This window comes from Caenorhabditis remanei, chromosome V (assembly GCF_010183535.1).
Source record: "Caenorhabditis remanei strain PX506 chromosome V, whole genome shotgun sequence".
NCBI lineage: Eukaryota > Metazoa > Nematoda > Chromadorea > Rhabditida > Rhabditidae > Caenorhabditis > Caenorhabditis remanei.
Genome location: NC_071332.1, coordinates 6,847,906 through 6,867,247, shown reverse-complemented (window position 1 = coordinate 6,867,247; position 19,342 = coordinate 6,847,906). Strand labels below are relative to the sequence as shown.

Sequence of the window (19,342 nt, the reverse complement as noted above, 5' to 3'; positions counted from 1 at the left end):
GAGTTATATATCACTGGAACCGAAATTTTGCGCTGATTTCAAATCTAAATTCCAATTTTGCTAAACGATCTCGTGAAAAAAGTTATTCGTGTTTTTGTGGCTTCTCAGTGCAAAAATGAGCATTTTCAAGACTCTCAAAATTAAGATTTTTCTTATTTTTTCAATTTTTTTTGTGTTGTACGTGCAGTTCCAATAATGTAGATTGTATTGTTCGTGTTGGAACTTCAGAAAATTTTCAAACAAATTTTTTGTAGATGGGTCATTTTTGAAAATTTAAGAATCGTCACAAAAATTTTTCTGAAAATAAATTCTGAAATCAAACTATGCCAAAACCATCTTTACATTCGTAGTCATACGTACTAAACAAAAAAATTTGAAAAAAATGAGAGAAACGCTAATTTTGGCAGTCTTGAAAATGCTCATTTTTGCACTGGGAAGCCACAAAATCGCAAATAACTTTTTTCACCAGATCGTTTAGCAAAATTGGAATACAGATTTGAAATCAGCGCGAAATTTTGGTTCTAGTGATATATATCTTGACATGTAACTCCATCTTGACTCGGGATCCTTTCCTAGTAAGTAAAAAAACAATGTGACCATGACAAGTTATGACGAAAAATTCCTACGGAAAGTAGGTAGTGTAGCTGAAAAAAGTGTTTTTTTTTCTCATTTCCCCCGACAGGTTATTTTTGGTTGCACTTCAAACTTCAAAAACTATTCACCTGGAAACGACGACGGCGATCTTCAGAAAATTTCTCGTCACGCTTTAGAAAGATTTCAGCAAAGATCATGATCTTTCTGAAACTAAAATTAGAATCTGAATCTGAAAAGAACTACTGTAGGAGTAGAAGCGTGGATCTCTCACACACAAGCACGCTTCGAAATTTCATCAAAATGTGACTGGAGAATCGAGTCATTAAGGCTGTGACGGATATTGTTATTATTGAGCTATTAAATGAATCATGAACCCCCGTGAAAACAATACGTAGCCTGTTTCAACTCGGATTTCGAAACGTAGTCGCCAGACAGGCGACGTAAAATTTTAAGCTTTGTTTAAGACTACAACTCGTTTTAATCCATCGTAAGTATTGGCTGATTTCCAGATTTCTAACAGATTTAGGGTATTCTTCCGTATTCTTAATGACTCCCTCATCCAGATCACCTGAGCTAGAGAGAACAAAATGTTACGAATGAGGGAAGGAGGAAATGAAAAATAGGAGTAGGTGGGAATGGAGTTTAGAGGGGTATATCAAATAGGGGGCATTGTCTTCATTGGTCCTCTGATTTTTGTTAATTGAAAAGGAGAAATTAAACAAAAAAGAGAATTCAAAATGTGGAACTTGATTAGGTCAAGAGACCCTTTCCTTCATCGTTTGTTTAGGTGCCGGTCTATGAGAAGTACTGGTATTTCAGTAGAACAATCTGAGCAATCGGGACCATTCGCTACCCCAAAGTCAATCTTGAAGAGTTTCCTAATAGAAGAAAACCAATTGAAGAAAACTGAACTCTGTAAATTGGTTTCAAAAAATTACATCTTCATTTATCGTCACTATTGCGTGTCTTCCAAAACCTACAACAATACTGTTGACATTAAATTCCAGAATTTTTGAAAAACAGAAAGTCTCAATGCACCAGGAAGTGAATTCTTCAGTGAACTCTCTATCTGTTTTCAGTTCATCACGAATAGCAAGAATCTCGATTCTGTAAATACGAACTATTCTAAAAAATGATATTTACTTCCGTTCCACTAAACACTGTTCATAATTAACTTCTACTGTAACATAATATTTATGATAAAATTAATCTATTTTATAGCTTACAATTTCCATATTTATTTCTTAAACAATATTTATTTGCTAACAAAAGCTGGTTCAGGGCGAAATACGATAATCTCGGAATTGAATTAAAAAGGTTTGCGATACCAAAAGTTTATATGTAAACATTGGATTATCTTTCTGTTATCTGCATTTTTTTGTAAATATGGAATAAAAGTCGAGGATTGGAAGAGAATCCATTAATTATGATTTCTGATGGAACATATAAATGGGATTGAATGAAAATTATTAAAAACACAGTGAAAAATGAAGACAATTTCTTTATTCGAGGTATTTTAGGTATTCACAGATGTCCACACTTGTGAATAATCAACTTCTTCTCTGGTCTTCCATTCTCTGTTCCATAATCTCTCACTATTTTATCCAGTATATCGATTCCTTCAATCACTTCACCAATCGCACATCCATCAACAACCGAGGGTGACGATTTATCGAGAAGGATGTAGAAAATTGAAGAAAAGACAGTTGGATTGGTATCAGATGGGAGGAGAATCAATTTTCCACGTGTATTTTGGACAGTCGATGAGAAATTGTTCTCTTGGTAAACCTTTCGACAGACAGGAGCACATCCACCACATCCGTTTCCAAACAACACATCCCCACCCATTATCATGTTCTTCGATGATGAAATGTGATGCAAAACGGTTCCAGTGTACTCGATTTTCTTTCCTGAATTTTCAATAACAGCTGTGATATCTGAAGCACTAGTTGAGCAACTTACCGTAAGCCGGATGAACGAACTCTCCTCGTGCAGTTTTGACGAATAACTCGGCCAAATTCTTTTTCAAAAGATCATTCATCTCAATTACAACTCTAAATTAAGAAAGTGATTTTGTTTCAATAATAAATCTGACCTTCCAATCGGTACTCCTGTTTCATAACCAATGTCAAAGTAGACCATTTGGCTCAAGTTACAATAATTAACCCACTCGTGCGTATCCTGAAACAAAAACTCTGGCTGAAACCACAAGAAAAACTATCTCAAACCTTTTCATAATGCGTCTTGCTTTCCGCCAAAATACTGAGAATTAAACCCATCGAAGCAGATTTGCAACCAAATTTAAATTGGGAATAATTATCAATGGGATTCCCCCCAACCCTTCCATCTCAGACGGCCACGGAAATAATTAAAATTCAATTTTGAATTCATTGGTCATTTGAAAGAAAAATAAAAATTAAAAAAAAAAAAGATAGAATTCTGTGGAACACGCAATACCACCAATATGGCATACTCATTTGAAAGACAAAAAGAAACAATTTTAGAATAGAAATTTGGGGGGAAATACAGGAGAAAAGAATGAAAAAGGAGAGAAAAGAGGGACCCGAGAATGGAAAGAAAAGACGGAAAACACACAAATTGAGAAAGAGAAAGAAATTGAAAATAAGACAGTTTACTTTCCAGTATTTGTCACATAGTGGATAGAATCAAACCAGCGGTTTGGTTGGAATCGATTCCAGAACCCCGGTCCAGACACATCTTCATTTGGTTTCTGATGAGAGAGCTCTGGTCCAGTGGATGGAACGGTGACTGGTATTGGTTTGAAGGTATGTTTAGGTGCATCAGTTGACGATTCGGCGTTTGTTTTGTGCACTTTGGATTTTCTGAAAATGTTTTGGATAAAAATTTTGTTGAGAAGGAAAGCTGGAAGTGAAAAACAGGATCGTGTGATCTCACTATGAGTAACCTGAATACTGATCATCTGTAACTATTTGTCTTCTGTCTTATCATGTTTTTTGGTTACTATCCCACAAGAGTCCGTCATAACATCAGTGTTATTACGAAGGTGTAAGATTGTCGCACATCATTCCAGATGAAAACTTTGACTTCTCGAAAAACAAGTTTGCTTTTTCTAGTATGTGATCTTTCAGAAAAATAGGAATGCTTACGATCTTTTGAGCTTGAAAACGGGTCTCAATTTTCAAAAAGGGGTCATCAAAGAAAAGAAAAAAGACTAACGTTTCCACAAGATCCTCCTCTGGAATCGAGGTGGTTTCAGATTCTTCTGGAGTTGTCTCTTCAACTTCCTTCTCCAGAACTTCTGCCTGAGTCGACGCTTCTTCCACGACCTCTTCTGGAGCATCCGTATTCAATTCCGTCTCTTCGGTGGCTTCATCTTCAATTGGTTTTGAAGTTGTTGACATTAATCTTTGCCAGAATGGAATGTACTTTGGTGTTGGCTTTGCCTTGTTTCCAATTGTGAATCTGCAAAAATATGCAAGGAATTTAAGGATCATTATCATCAATTTCATCCTCATCATCTCAAAAATCTCCCCCCGATATCCTGTCATTTCATTTTCGATGCGTGATGTTCTCAAGGCTCTACGGTGGTGTGCGCGACACTTGAGAGACAACTCGCGGAGAGCCAGCGGTCAAAAAATTTGTGCTTCTCTTATCAAACATGGTGATTGTTGTACATTGTTTTTGGGTTTGAAGAGCCGTGGGAACTTTTTTGTAAGCCGAGACAAATTTAGAAGAAAAAAAGATTGAAATGACCCACTTGTCCCAGATATTAGCCTTTGTTGTGGTCACTTCAGGTGCTGGCGTCGGCTTTTGACGGAGAGTGTTGTTCACTACTTTCTGTAAAAAAGAGAATATTGTTGTGAATAAAACACTACAGGACTCCAAAATTATAAAAAACAAAAACCAACAAAATGAACTAAAATAAACAAAATAAAAACCTTGACTGGTCTTGTTTTTCTAGTCGTCGTGGTATGCTCTTCCTCCTCTTCTGGAGTCTCTTCCACTTCTGGAACCTCTTCTGGAGCCTGTGTAGTCGTAGTTGTCTTTGTTTTCAACTTCATCAGCGACAACGCGTTTCCAGGTTTACGAGTCAACAACTTCAGACGATTGGCCTGAAAGAGGTACGTGCTAACAAAAGAAAACAAAAATTTTAAGAAATCAGCAAACTAATTTGAAATGATTCAAACGAAATGATGAAGCAAGAAATCAAAAAAGGTAGCCTACCTTGGTTGTTTTCTCCACTGGCTCTGGATCTTCATCAATAATTGTTGAATTGAGAATTCCAGTTTGAGTATTACAGACAGTTGTAGCATAGCACCGAGAGATCATCTTTAAAAAATTTACTTTCCCGATTTCCAGCCAAAATGAATGTACCTGATGAATATAAGCCTTCGCCTTGTATCCGTCCTTTCTATATTTTGCCAAGAAGGTATCGAAAGTTCCAGACTGTTTACAGTAAGAAGTGTCAGATGTATCTTGACATTTGAATGCCAACTTCTCTCCTAAAGTTCGAAATAAATTAATGGATTTCCTGATACAAACCTAACCTCTTTCATGACAATAATTGAAGCACATAACTCCGAAACCAAGTTGCTGACAGGCTCCGTGTCTTGCCTTGTAGATCGATGCACAAGTTTTTTTGTACTAAACAGAAAGAAAAAAAATCAAGATTTGAACTACAACTTTTAGTTGAAGATACCTGGAAATTGCTTCCAACTGGCTCCTTCGCTCCAGACTTTGGCATAATCCATGTCTTGTCAAGAGCCCGAATCAGCCTATTCAGTCTGTCTACATCGAGATATTCTGTTTTTCCAGGACTTGACTAAAACATTTTGAATTAAAATAGGTTACTCTGAGTTTCATGTTAAGTGATTCATGCCAAATTAATCAAATTTAGAAACATCTGAAGCTGAAACTTAATTGTTATAATAATAAATTATTTTTAGACTGCCACCACCTCGTACTGTATCATTCAATTATTGTGAGTTATTATGAAGAAACATAAGTCTATAAAACCGAAAAAATTATTGTGTTAAACTCAGTAAACCGAAAATTAGAACCCAAGAAAAGGTTTGATCTACTACATTAACGTCTTCTCTGTTTCTGTTTTCAGCTTTTTGGGGTCGTTATCTCAAATAATCAGAAAGGTTTCCTTCAAAAATGGGTATTTGCAGTAGATCAAAAGAGTAAGTACCGTGGTGAGTTGATCGCCATTCAAACGCACGTTGGCTCTTGGTGGTACTCTCAGTGGAGATGCAGCTGGAGTTAATCGAGACTTTGTCTGTTCAATTGCTTTGTTGACTGCAGCTTGTCGGGATGCTGAAATTATTTATATTTTGACCCCTTTTCATATCTCCCAATTTGATTTCGATTTTCCGAAGATCTTTTTTGTTCTATGCACTATCCAAAATAGACTTTCCAGTTCACTATTTGTAAATCGGTTCTGTCTTTTCTTTTTATTTTTTCTAGTTTCAGGATGATCCTTTTCCACTATTCACATCTATTGTCTCGCCGTCTCCTACTCTATTGTTCGTGGGAATTTATTTCGAATGGTAGTGAGAAATTGGGTAAGCTACCTGACCACTGAGGGTGAAAACTGCGACAAGAAAGAAACTGAACAAATAGTTCGCCTATAGGTGTCACTGTTTGTTCTGCTCAACCACACCGGTCATCATCAGCTTCATCAATTATCACACCTTCCTTTCCAGGAAGAGGAGACACCATCCCGGGATGCTTCTTCTTCTCGATTCGAGTACGAAAAAGAAGAAGACGCAACATGAAACTGCCGGGGGAAACACGAATACAAATAGAACGAACACGCATGCATGTTTGTTGCGAACACAAACATGTGTCGAAAAGAAAAGGTGGTGCAAAAATTATGAATTGCATACATATGAACTGTTTGGCTAGGAAGAGAGAAAGAGGAAGCCTTAATTAAGGAGCAATGTTCATTAGTAGCAGGTAAGAAAATTGGAAGGGGGTACGGTAGCTCGGAGACTTTGTCTTTGGTAGGGAGATACTTTTGTAAAAAAAGATTATTTCAGTTATTATATTCAGAAATACGATTTCGATAGGGTTTCGAAAGAGAAAATTCAAGTTTTAGGTGGGATTGAAGCTTGTGGGAGCTCAGAATCGTTCGGTACCGTCTCACAGCCAGCAAAAGACATTGAAGCTTTAGCTCACAGATTTTCTGGATTCTTACAAATTCAAAACTGGAATTAGTCATATTTTGGTGAAATAAACCTAAAGCATCCCAACTGGAAAGGATTTTATCCAGATTTTTCGGATGCTCCCAAAGATTGAGATTTCATTCAAAAATATGGCGATTTATCAATTCCTGTTTGAAAAAGTGAAAACAGAATTCTGAAATCAAGGATTCCATCACCAACAATCTAAAAAGTTCAATGTAAATTAATGAGATGGAAATAGATTCTTAAGGTTTTGCGAAGCCGTATTACCAAGTACTAGAATGGATTTTCAGAAATACTCACCTTGACCAGCATTAGCCGTGTAAGCGGCAATGGTGAGTAGAATGAGTTGGGCAGCGAGCCGCATTTGAATAAAACGTTAGCTCTTTTCTTGGAGAGCCTTCTCTCTTAAACGCGGAAAAACAAGGGTATTGAGAAGGCGGAGGGATACTGTCCGATGTGGGTGACAGTGATGAGATTGAGCACAGAAGTCGCCGCCGATGCTCTGAGCAAGGATGGGAGTTATTTGGGGGTGGAGCAAATAGGCGCTGGCTAGAGAGGAAGAGATGAGAGGGTCACGAATAGAACGCGGCGAGCAGCGGAGAGGAGAAAGTTCGTTCGCGTTTTGTCTAGTGTCCGTTGAGACGCCGCCGATGGTGCGGGATGGGTTCTAGGACGATGGCTGGACAATACTGAAATATGCCAAGGAAATATGAAAGATAGGTGAAGGAGGAGGAGTTCAAGAATGTGGGTGGGAGGGCGAACGGAAGTATTTCGGGAAACGATCTCATGCATTTGAGTTGCGCCGAGCTCATTAGAGGACAAAGGCATGGTGGCGACTCGATGACACATTGCCGCACCGATTGTGTTTGTTTTTGCATATTTTAGAAAAAATAGAGAGGGATGGGGGTGAGAATTGGGTGAAGGGCAAGCAGTCAAGAGGATACGGGAGGGATGCCGAAATCCGGATCATATCTTTTGAACAAGAGCAATTGCTCTGACGGGTCACAAAGATCGGAAAACCGGAAGCATGGGAAAAAGATATTTGTGTAAATGGTGTGTTGTAGATATTCAGATGAAGAAGATTTTGGAATAGAAGATCGAGAAGTAGCTGAATAGTGATACACGAATCCGGAAGTTCTTGAATTTCAGATCCCTGGTGTTCCTAGTTGAAAGTTGGAGAGCGGATTCAGAAACCCTGAATTTCGGGTCTAAAGAGAGAATTTTACGATGCTCAGATATAAGATTAAGGTTCGCATTTACAATACATAGAAATCACATCTCACTACTACTCAAGATATACTTGACTTCTGTACCTCCTTGAAACAGAAATCCGCTCCAATATCATAAAAGACAGCTATAAAGCCGAAAAACTAAACATGATCTTCATGATTCAGAAAACGGAAAATCGAGACTCGTCCTTTCACACCTTCCGACTGGATCATACCTTTTTTGAAAACATGGTTTAATTTTGAATTGAATCAGTTATCTTTTCAAATCATCTTTCATCAAAAAACTGAAGAAATTCAGTTATTTTGATTGGATCAAAGCCTTTATCTTCATCTATTCAGTCACCTTCAAAACACTTTCATCTCAATTCAACACTTATTTCTATAGGATTTGAAATGGTTATAGGTCAGATGTTTTTTGCTCATATAAAGTCTTCTCAACGATTTCAACATGGCTACGCCCTCCACCTCACCTCTTCATGTGGATATTTCTCCAATCGAAATATCGGATCTCGTCGTGTCGTCGGGATGCTTCTACCCCCACTCAGATAAAAATCTCAATCTTGTCCTCCTGCTTCCCTTAATAGCTTCTTCATCTTTCTTCGTGTTCTTTTCTTTGAAATCCTATTCTCCAATAATTTCTTTTTTGTTCTACAATTTGAACCTAGAAAATGACAATGAGTGAGAATGACTCAAAGTTCAAATACTTTGGAATATTACTTCTCACATTACAACAAGCCAGGTACTATTCCTTCTTCAGAACTTCTTGAAATAGTTTTATTTTCAGTATGCCATTGATGGCAAGATACTCTAGAGCCAGAGAAGATTCCAATGTATTCTTCACAACTGTAAATGTCTTCATGATGGAAATAATTAAAGTTGTGGTTTGCTCTGGAATCATTATTTATACAAGTCAGTCCATATCCAAGTGAGTGTATTCTCAGTTTCTTATTTTTTAAACTATCCATTTCAGATATGTCAATGAACTCAAATCTGCCATTGTAGATCATAGATCCGAAACTCTAAAAGTCTGCATACCCGCATTGATCTACACTCTCCAAAACAACTTGTACTACATTGCTCTTTCCCATTTGGAGGCGACAACTTTCTGTGTAAGGAACTAGAAGAAAACGAGCACAGAAACAAAAAAGTCAAGTGTTTCGGCGACATGAAAAACAAATAGGGATCATAGGAACAATGGGCAAATATGTTCAAACTGTAAAAAGTTGATTTCAGATCACATATCAAATGAAAATCTTCACAACCGCTATTTTCATGTACTTCTTTTTGGGAAAGAAGCTGTCGCCTAAGCAATGGTGGGCACTGGTTTTGTTGGTCTTGGGAGTGGCAGATATCCAATACGTGTATTCTCCACCGCCAGCCAGTGAAGATATCGAACAGAATCCTATGTATGGATTCATCGCAGTGCTGACAATGTGTTTTACTTCAGCGTTTGCAGGTGAGAATCCTGTCTAGGATTACTGTGCCTACAGTATCCATTAAAAAGTGCCGGTGGAGTGACCCTTTTGAAGTTCAGTTCGTTTTGAAATCAAGTGTGATTTGTTTGTTCAGGTTATCCCCCCTCCTTCCTTCTTGTCTGATCTCAAAATAACTCTGATTATATCATTCTATTTCAGGAGTCTACCTTGAGAAAGTTCTCAAGTCTAGTAATGCATCCATTTGGGTTCAAAACATCAGACTTGCTCTCATTGGACTTCCGATTTCTTTCCTCTCAATGTGGTACTATGACTGGGAGAAAATCAACGAACGTGAGTTCTCAATATCAAGGTTAACCCTTTTAACCAAAAAACGAGGTTTCGAATTTCTTTTTTCATTCAAAAAAGGGCAAGGAGGTGTCAATGAAACCGGAAAGATCATCGGTTGAAAGGGAGTATACAGTTGTGTGTTCACCGTCTTCGAAAAAGAAGAAAAAAGAGAGATGGATCCGCTTCTTCACCCGTGCCCATTGTCATTCATTTCTTTTCTTTTCACACCTCTTGAAAAAGCAGAACTGTCCGGAGGCAGAGAGAGAGCACATGCTTGCCCTCCATTTCATATTTGCACACTGACCGTTGCTCACCACTGTTGCTCTGTGTGTGAGCATGAAGAAAAGGAGTGAGCTTCTGCATTTGTTGGGGGGAGTTGCATCAAGTGTTTCAAAACGGAGAGGATGAATAACAATGGTTTGGGAGCGTTTGCGAGTGTTGTGTTGGCGCCGGAGCGGGGTTCAATGGCGAGAAGTTGCCAAAGAATGTATTAGGGAAAAGAAGGAAAAGAGCATGTTCCGGCGGGGCAAAAAATCAAACATGGCAATGAATTAATAGGAAATCTTAGTTTCCGGGTTATGAGATAAATGGAATTCGGTAAATTTTTTGTCTCGCAGGAAGGGACTTTAGAAGGAATTGTAACTTCAAAGAAGTGTTGCGGAGCGAGGGATACATAGTTATAGAGGTTCAATTTGTCCAAAGGAAATCTATGTAGATCCATAATTTTAGTTGAAAGCCCTCTGAAAAAAAAATTTTCTGCGAAGATAATAACACTTCTTCGATTCGATAGGCGATAACTGTCTAGGAAAAGTTTCTACAGAAAATAATGTAAGCAAGAAAACAAAGATTTAGATTGTTGCAAAACGATCCAATATACATTCATATTATCTGATATTTTGACTCTGCAATCGCATTTCAAAGTTTAGAGTTTCACTGACTTTTGTTCTACACTGACATTACATCATTTATTTTACATGAAAATTTTTAAAAACTGAAACCAAATCTCATTGCAGAAGGTGCATTCCGTGGATGGGACTTTGTCGTGGTTTGCCTCACAGTAACCAACTCAATCGGTGGAATCTTGATCTCTGTTGTTATCAAATATGCTGACAATATCCTCAAAGCTTATGCCCAAAGTATGGCTATCATCGGTGCAGCTGTTGGATCATGGATTCTTTTCGATTTCTCACCTGGATTCATGTTCCTTCTTGGTACCTTCATGGTCATTATCTCTATAATCGTCTACACTGCTTTCCCATATCAAGAGCCAGAATCGAAGCTTAGTGCTTACTTGAAATCTCAACAGAACTCATCGCTTTTAATGATTAAACCAGGAGGAAAATAGATATGAATTTATATTATTTATTGACAGAGATATAAAAAATAAAGCTTCTCAAAAATTTGTTTAAAAAAATACACTCGTAATAATAATACACATTCTGTCCGCAACTATTATGTATAGTCAAATCTAGAGTTCAGTTTTAATAAAATGTTTTTCTCTTTCGATAAGATCTTCAAAATCTACCAAATAACTATAGTAAATTGAAACTGGATCAATATCTGTAAACTTATGAAAAGAAATCGGATCACGAAGGTATTCTGGAGCATAATCTTGAGGTCTTGCTTGGTGTAAACGAGACTCATGGACGATTGGAATTCCAGAAGTAACTGCACAAATTCCAATTGTCATATCATCAGGATCATTGTCTGCAGCACACGATGGACAGGTTTGGAGAAGTGATTCGACTGCAGAACGGGAGAATATCATTCTGGAAAATGAAATAAGGTAAGATATTTCTGACAAGGGAAGTCTTTGGACTTTGGACGGCTCGAAGAGATATTTAGCAGGTTTTGACTGCAGAAATGGTCTCTCCGTGGTGGAAAATATTTATAACCAAACTTAGAGGTCGTTTGAAAGTGGCGTCAAGACTTCCCTTGTGAGATAGATGGTTCAACTAACCCAGAGCCTCCAGTTGGGTAGTCATAACCAGTGTCGCCGCTCATACTAAATCCAAATCCGTATCGTTCTCCTATTATAATCTGAAAATTGTTTTCGTTAGGAAATCGTTAGAAAGCCTACAACAAAACTTGCAAGCCTACAACAAAACTTCCCCAATTTACAATTCAATTTAAAGTAGTTGTTCAAAAAATTAAGTTTGTTTGTCACAAATCACAAATTATTGTGACAACGAAAACATCTGTGACTTTTGACACATGTATTTCTGACTATTATTTGTCTTCTGACTTCCTTGTCATGCCTGTTTTCCCTAACCTTATCATCTGGATCATACAGTTGCAACATCATCTTCAACCTCTTCCAACTCATCAACGTATCATCATCTGCCACCAACAACCACTTTGCTCCCGTTCCAGTTTTCTCCAAGAATCTTCTAAAGATAGCCCATGTCTTTGCACAATGACCTCTTTCCGTATTTCCAATTCTCAAATCAATACTTGGAATCGTTGGATCCTCCACATCACTACAGTACTCTAACCGAGTTATCTCACTTGTCCAAGTGTTTTTCAGAACCGAAATTCGACTTTTATGATGACCTTTGAAAGTTTTAATCATCACATGGATATCTGAGTCGAGAAGGGAATTAGTGTCAGTTGGAGGAGGTGAGCAACTAGTGATACATGTTTCAGAAGGGTCCCCACAGCAAAAGAACGAAGATTCGTGATCCATGAGAACACTGCTCCATTTATGAATGAGAAGAGCAAACTGGAAACAAAAAATCATTCGATTCTAGATAACTACAGCTCAAGATTACCTCATATTTCGCATCAATAGCAAAACCAGACCATCTCTCCTGGCTATCAACTTCTCTTATCACTTCAACAAGACTTTTTGATAAAATAAAACCAGCAGAAATCAAAGGATATTTGAACCCTTCTGGAGAATTCATTCCAAAATGGTGAATGATTGTTGGCCTAAAATGTTTTTTAGATAATTTCTAGTTATTTTCATAACTAACTCTTTGTCTTTCAGACCAAAACCACTGAATACCATATCAGCTGATGATTTACTCTTTGTAAACTTCTCAAGTTGATTTATATTAATTTCAGAAGTGTCTTCAGCAACAATAGTCCAATCAGAAACTTCTGGAAGCTTCAAAATAGCAGGGACTATTGTCCACATTCCTTGAGGATCCGAGTCCTTGGAGATATCATTGAGAGCATCGAAAACAGAACATGATAGCTGAAAATGGGGAGAGGATGTGTGTTAGTTTACTACTATCTGCTGTTTTTGAAAGAAAACTCGAATAAGAAACTTTCCTCTGCAGACAGACAAAATCGCATTTTCGTTCCAAGTTATCAAACTGAACTGTGAAAAAATTGCAGCTATTCGACCGAAACTACACACTTTTCTCATTCGCCGTATTCATTTCTTCATATCCAGCTATTACATCATTCGCTAAATTCTCCAAAACGATTCGCCGAGAGAAGCAAAAAATACTACTAGAAAATTTCGAACCTTTTGCTGTTCACAATCTGCTAAAATCTGCTTCCTCCTCTCAATTACTCGCTTTTCCGTTAACTTGTGTTTTGATCCAACTAATAATACTGTTACATTTGTCGAATCTACCAAATGCACTAGCAATGATAAGATGAGAATAAACTGCATCTGAAGTTGTTTTTTGACAATTTGGTGAACTCAATTTTCTACACGAGATAGCATTTCATCCTGGTTGTGGCCTTTTCAATCTGAAGACGAATGAAATTTAATAAAGGTTCATATAAATTAGATATATAAATATATATTTGAAGGCATCTGATTTTAATATTAAACTTCGATAGGCGATTGAAACAAAATCACAGAAAAAAAGAAAGAAAGAGAGCACATATAACAAGGAAAGAACGGCACACGCACACATCTTCAAATTAAGATTTTCGACTTTTTTGGACCCAAATTTTGAGGAAAAATATGAGAAAGGGGAGGGCGAATTCAATAAATATTGCTAAATCTTCTAAATTTTCCTAGTTTTGCATTGTATATGTGTAAACAGTAATCCAGGTAACCATGTATGTAGCGAATGCAGCACCGAATCCTTCTTTCGAGAGTTCCCAGAATCCTCCGACATCTTCTTCGTCAACCTTTTGGAATTTTGTGACGTAGTGTTGAGCGACGACTGATGATATGACGACGTATGAGATGATTCCGAGAAGACCCGTCATTGGAGTGAATCCGAAGACAAGACCGACGAGAAGCGAGAGAACCTGGAAATTTCGAATGTTATCTTTGAAATGATCGGAAAAAATTAAAATTCAGTTATTAGGGACTTGTTTCTGATAAAAAATAAACTGTGGGTTTCTGGTTTTTACGAACAAAACGCCAGATTAAGAGAAGATATGGGAAATAATGTTTCTTTTCTACAAATCCAGTTTATAAATATATTTTTGAATATATTTTATTTGTTTTCTCGTTTTCCACGTAGCGACTCCTCTGGTAAACACTTGAAAACGTAATTCAAGTGCACTGAATTACATTAAAGTGTTCTAAAATTTCCAGACCTCCCATTTTATTTTTATTTTCCTCATTTCTCACCTGCTTTCCCCAGTAGACAACATCCAGCAACTCATCTTTGTCTGGCCATTCTGAACGAGGTGAGAGCGCTTTTCCGAGCTGAAAAATGCATATATTTATATTTTTGTTATTGAATATGAAAATTATAAACCGAGGTGGTCCATGAAGGATCTGTCGGCGGAGAAGACTTTGATGACATGTTTCCTGAAAATTTAATTTTTTAATACTATCTTTTCAGCTTATTAATCTATTAGAAACACTGAAAAGCATTAAAAGTTGAACACGTTCCGCAATTATTTTTCCGAAACGAGTAATGCGCCATCTCACTGGTAATGTGTCAACGAGCCCTTGGCGTACTACGGGATATTTGTGACCAGAGACACCTCTGTGTGGCTTGTAGTCACAACTAGATTTTCGTGGTTTGTAGTGCTAGTACAAACATCAATTTCACGGAGGTGTTGAGAAAAAAAGATGGGAACGAAATAAAACAGAGAAGAATAAGGAAGCAGTCAAAAAGAAGGAGGAACACAAGTCTAAAACCTAGATCAACATTGCATATGATATTCCCAGTTTTCTGTCTTCTAACACCTATCCAATACAGTAGTTTATGTTTCCGCGATGAATAGAAGGCGTTGTCGATCTGAATACAAGGCACATCCTTCTTCCTCATGCGTATTGTTTCCATAGCACTCTTCCGTGGTGTCTCCATAGGCACCGTAGTGGTCTGTAGGCCAGTCAATGTTTGTTTTAGGACCCATGTTGCTTTCAATTTGTTCTTCTTTCTCACCTTTTAGCTACAAAAGAGACACATTCTGATAACAAAAAATAAAACCATAACCGTGACTTCTTGTCAGATTTCATGTGAATAGCGTTTACAAATCAAAGAATTGAAACCGTTATTATTTCCATGTCGGATCGTGATTTGTGGCTAGCAGGGGTCTCGAAAACTACACTCGCACACACATATAGACAGCTCCGCCCATTTCATCTCAAAACTTTTATCGGGTGGTTCACGCCCTCTCCTCCGAGGAAAAGGGGGCATCATTTGATTATTTCTAAAACGGTTCCTGTTAAGGAAAAGGTCATCAGACGTCTTTCATGGAAGTTTCAGAAAATGTATTCATTGAAATTCCAGCTTCTATTGAGCGAGAGGTTATTCTTTTTCATTTTCTTAGTTCAGTTTTGTAGCTAGATCTTTTCCAATTCATCTAGGATAGACTTTTTATGCTGAGCAAGTTCTCCTAATTTTATTTTTAAAGTTTCAGAAACTAGAATCTCAAAAAACCTTGTACTGTTCAAAATTACTTTCTCAGAAGTGTATAGACTCTCAACTTGAAAACTTTTTCCAGGATTCCGAATCAACAATGGAAATCGGAATGTCTCCTCCAAGTTTTCTTGAAGTCACCTCACGAATCGGGGTAGATTTGGTAAGATTTATATTTTTTGTTTTTAAGAAGAGGAATAAGAAGAGGAATAAGAAGAAGAAGATGTTGAAATTTTGGCGCAAAGTTTCATCATTTGATTATATGATTTCATTATTGTAGTCATGAACAGCTGATTTTCCAACAAAGAAATGTAACATTTGTAAAACTAAATTGTAAATTAATGATTCAGTACTGAATTCAGTGTTTATTTCGCGACCTAAAAAGTTCAGTTGTTCCTCACCATGTGTACTGTAACTGACCGGCCTTCTAAGAATGCTTAAGCGTTTAGATAGAAGACGTTACATTAATTGAATCATTATTTTTTCTGAAATCTGAAAATCTGTGAATCTCGAATCGGGAACGCAGTATACTTCTAATATCTAGACACAGTAATTTTGGAGTTTGTTTCCATTTTGTGTCCATTCTAAATCCATCACTTATCCGTCTTATTTTCTACAGTAGCCTGCTGAAAATTATAATTCCATTTCTGAATACATCGAAAGCACCATAGTTCAAGCACAAACTCTATGTGACCGTTATATTCTGTAACGAAAGAAAACACGGGTACATAATAAAATGTAAGATCACAGTTAGAGGTTCCTCTTCTTATTTTTTTCGACTTCTCTCTAGTCTCGCTCCTTCCATCGCAGGCCGAAGGCACGTAAATGATCACAAACTCCGTCGCTAAACACACATTCTCTGTTTCCACAACCACAACTAAATCTCTTTTACACGCTGCGTCTCGTTCCTTCTGCACTCTCTCATCCCATACAACGCATAGAAATAGGCACACATCACAAAAGAAGTCACAAAATATGTAGAATATATCATCTGATGAGATTTCAGCCGCCGTCTTCCTCTTCAAATTACGAATGTCGGGTTTGCGCACATTCAGCACACGGTGTTCACTTCGGTGTTTTGTCATGCAGGGCTTGTGCCGCCTTCTTCAGGTAACACTAGGATTCAGAGAGATCACATGTAGATACATTTATGATTTCAGACGTTCAGTGGTGATGGAGAAGAAGTATACATGTAGGAAGGCGAATCAAGGATGCAGAATCGACAAGACTGAACGATATTTGTGTAGATTGTGCAGATATAAGAAGTGTCTTCAATTGGGAATGACCGCGGATAGTGAGTTTTTTTTTGTTGATAACTTGAAGAAGGTCATTGATCTAGAACATTTCGTAGGGATGTACTGAAGTCTAGTTCAGAGAGGTTTGGACATCAGGATAAACAGATAGAGATAGGTTTTCTCGATTCTCCAAAAAACGGGCAATCAAAATACCACGATACTCAGAATATTTACATTTTTATGTCTGTATGTCCAGATGTCCTTATAGATTTTATTTCTCAATTTCTGTTTTCAATTTCTGATTTCCAGATGTCCAATGGAACCGAGATATGATCTCATCAACAGACCGTAAAAGACAAAGTGATGACGATGGAACTGATATTGACGCTTATTTGGATTGGAGTCCAGAATCCAAAAAGTCGTGCCTGGATGATCCTCCACTTTACGATCTATCAAAAGTTCTCAACAAAATTCACAAGACATTTATGGAGGTTTGTAGAAGTAGTAGTCTCTATTCAATGTCAAGTTCCAACTATTTTACAGTTCAAAATACCAGTGGATGATCCGGTTTATCAAGCGACGAACACACTGGGAAAGATGGATTGGGCTTTGAGACGTCATCGGAAACATCATAAGATGCAAGACTTTCGGGTGAGTACAAATGGACAGACTAGACTGTAGTTCTCATAAATAAATAAATACATTTTGTAGATTGCAAATACGGTTCGGCTGGATCAACTGGTTGATATGTGGGGAAATGAGATGACAAAGGTCGCTGAATTTATGATGCATTCTGAGGAATTTCGAGAACTTAGTTCAGAAGAAAAGTTCTCAATTTTCAAATTAGTATGGCAGATTTCGCAGAGATTTGAGAAGTTGACTATGTCATTGGAGATTTTTGGAAAGAGAGCATTGGAAGAGAAAGTGAGTTTTTTTGTTTGGAGTTTGATGTTTTTGTTGATGATGAGATCATTTGGATGGAGAGAAGGACAAACAGTGAGATTCTTAGAAAAGAAGAGGGTGAATCATTTTCTGCAGAGAGAAAACAATGGAGCAGAAATAGAGATGAACTGTAGGAGTACTTCATAAGAGTTAGCAATGATATTGATTCAGGGTATTATGATTCAAGAATAGTTGTTTTGGAGTTTTTGTCTGGGAATCAGGATTTTGATGTTTAAATTTTAAATTCCAAAAGTTCTCAAATCAAAACTCTCGAAAGTTAGGGTGCATAATTCAGAGTTAGATCCCGAAACAATATAAATAAGTGGAAATCCAATTTTCTGATCAGGATTCCGAATCCAGGAATTTCACTCCAAAATGTTTATCGCAAATATTCAAATTTTCATAAATGCAAGAATACGAAACTCAATACATCCAACCTAACAATTCCAGATTCTAATAACTTCCAACAATACGGCCATCCGAATGGAACATGTCGACGTGGATCTTTCCAAAATCACTGATTACACTTCAATCGAATTGAGAAAGATGTTCCATCCATTATGTTCTCGTTTGTACGATCACGTGGCTCGTCCACTTCTGGAACTGGATCCATCTTCAATTGAAATCAGTTTTATGTTATGTCAGATTATATGGCACATTGCAGGTATCCGATTGCTCGCTTATTCGATTTTTATAATTTTCGATTTCCAGGTAAAACAATGCAAGGTAACATCCTGAATGCGGGTGAGAAGTTTATTGCGAAAATAGCCGATGATCTTCATCAATACTACATGAAAGAGTACAAAATGTCAAATTATGCTGGTAGACTTATCAAACTTATGACGATTGTCAACAGTTTACAGGTAACTGATTTAAAATAGTAGATCAAAAATTTTAGATTGCATTGTTTCAGAGAATTCATCTGGATCGTCTGAAATTAATGAAACTTGCCAAGATTTTCGATGTTTTCAAGGTCAAGATTACGGATCCATGCTTCTTTCAGGATTAATTTTTGTTGATTTTATTTGTTTTGATCTTTTAAAATATGTGGTTCTGCTAAAATGCTCTGATGCTCAAGGAAGATTTTTGCCATCTTTAAACTTGAATTCACAAAATGTATTCGTGGTTTTCCAGATTCTGAACTTACTATTAGAATTAAAAGTTCCGCGTTCATAGTTAAAACTTCAAAAATTGAAAGTTTTTGAACGGATTGTTTTAGATTAAAAATTCTGGACTTCGGAGACCAGATTATGGATTCTGAATACCAGGTTTTGTATACTGGAATCTGAGTTCTGGGATTAAGATTCTGGATTAATGATTCTCCACACTATATTCTGGAGTCTTGAATATCTGTGCCCTAGATGCTGGATTCCAGATTTCATTTTTTGGATTCTTGGTTCAATACTTCGAGTTTATAAATCAGAAAACATCCTCCTGAATTCTGACAACAACATTGAGGTCAAATACAGAACAAATTTTATCTTTAAAGATACCTCTTTCTTCTAAATTCACATGATATAGGACTTATCAGACTCAAAATTCCAGTTTTCAGATTTTCAGCAGAAGGACAAGTTTGATTTCTCGGTCTATGATGTTATAAGAGATTATGCAAATTCT

At 37.1% G+C, this 19,342-nt stretch overlaps 5 protein-coding genes across 5 annotated transcripts; 2 read left to right on the top strand and 3 right to left on the bottom strand.

Annotated features, from left to right (window-relative positions):
• Positions 1–2,118: 2,118 nt before the first annotated feature.
• GCK72_017810 (uncharacterized protein) lies at positions 2,119–2,873 on the bottom strand (the record flags this gene model as incomplete). Its single annotated transcript, XM_053732265.1, has 4 exons — positions 2,119–2,504; positions 2,557–2,648; positions 2,765–2,775; positions 2,823–2,873. The coding sequence occupies 4 exons, from the start codon at positions 2,871–2,873 to the stop codon at positions 2,119–2,121; spliced, it is 540 nt and encodes a 179-aa protein (XP_053581178.1).
• A 353-nt stretch (positions 2,874–3,226) lies between these two features.
• GCK72_017809 (uncharacterized protein) lies at positions 3,227–7,131 on the bottom strand (the record flags this gene model as incomplete). The annotated part of the gene is made up of 10 exons (XM_053732264.1): positions 3,227–3,437; positions 3,793–4,038; positions 4,334–4,413; positions 4,515–4,688; positions 4,801–4,905; positions 4,951–5,078; positions 5,124–5,220; positions 5,276–5,398; positions 5,771–5,895; positions 7,068–7,131. 10 exons carry the CDS (start codon positions 7,129–7,131, stop codon positions 3,227–3,229), a joined length of 1,353 nt encoding a protein of 450 aa, XP_053581177.1.
• Positions 7,132–8,664: 1,533 nt separating this feature from the next.
• Positions 8,665–11,104, top strand: GCK72_017808 (uncharacterized protein; the record flags this gene model as incomplete). Its single annotated transcript, XM_003112637.2, has 6 exons — positions 8,665–8,735; positions 8,781–8,921; positions 8,967–9,105; positions 9,230–9,452; positions 9,631–9,762; positions 10,773–11,104. The coding sequence occupies 6 exons, from the start codon at positions 8,665–8,667 to the stop codon at positions 11,102–11,104; spliced, it is 1,038 nt and encodes a 345-aa protein (XP_003112685.1).
• Positions 11,105–11,227: 123 nt separating this feature from the next.
• GCK72_017807 (uncharacterized protein) lies at positions 11,228–14,483 on the bottom strand (the record flags this gene model as incomplete). Its single annotated transcript, XM_053732263.1, has 8 exons — positions 11,228–11,528; positions 11,720–11,799; positions 12,032–12,481; positions 12,531–12,690; positions 12,735–12,958; positions 13,780–13,977; positions 14,306–14,383; positions 14,436–14,483. 8 exons carry the CDS (start codon positions 14,481–14,483, stop codon positions 11,228–11,230), a joined length of 1,539 nt encoding a protein of 512 aa, XP_053581176.1.
• Positions 14,484–16,721: 2,238 nt separating this feature from the next.
• On the top strand, positions 16,722–18,734 carry GCK72_017806 (uncharacterized protein; the record flags this gene model as incomplete). The annotated part of the gene is made up of 7 exons (XM_003112315.2): positions 16,722–16,842; positions 17,093–17,274; positions 17,327–17,434; positions 17,495–17,707; positions 18,176–18,389; positions 18,437–18,588; positions 18,639–18,734. 7 exons carry the CDS (start codon positions 16,722–16,724, stop codon positions 18,732–18,734), a joined length of 1,086 nt encoding a protein of 361 aa, XP_003112363.2.
• Positions 18,735–19,342: the final 608 nt, after the last annotated feature.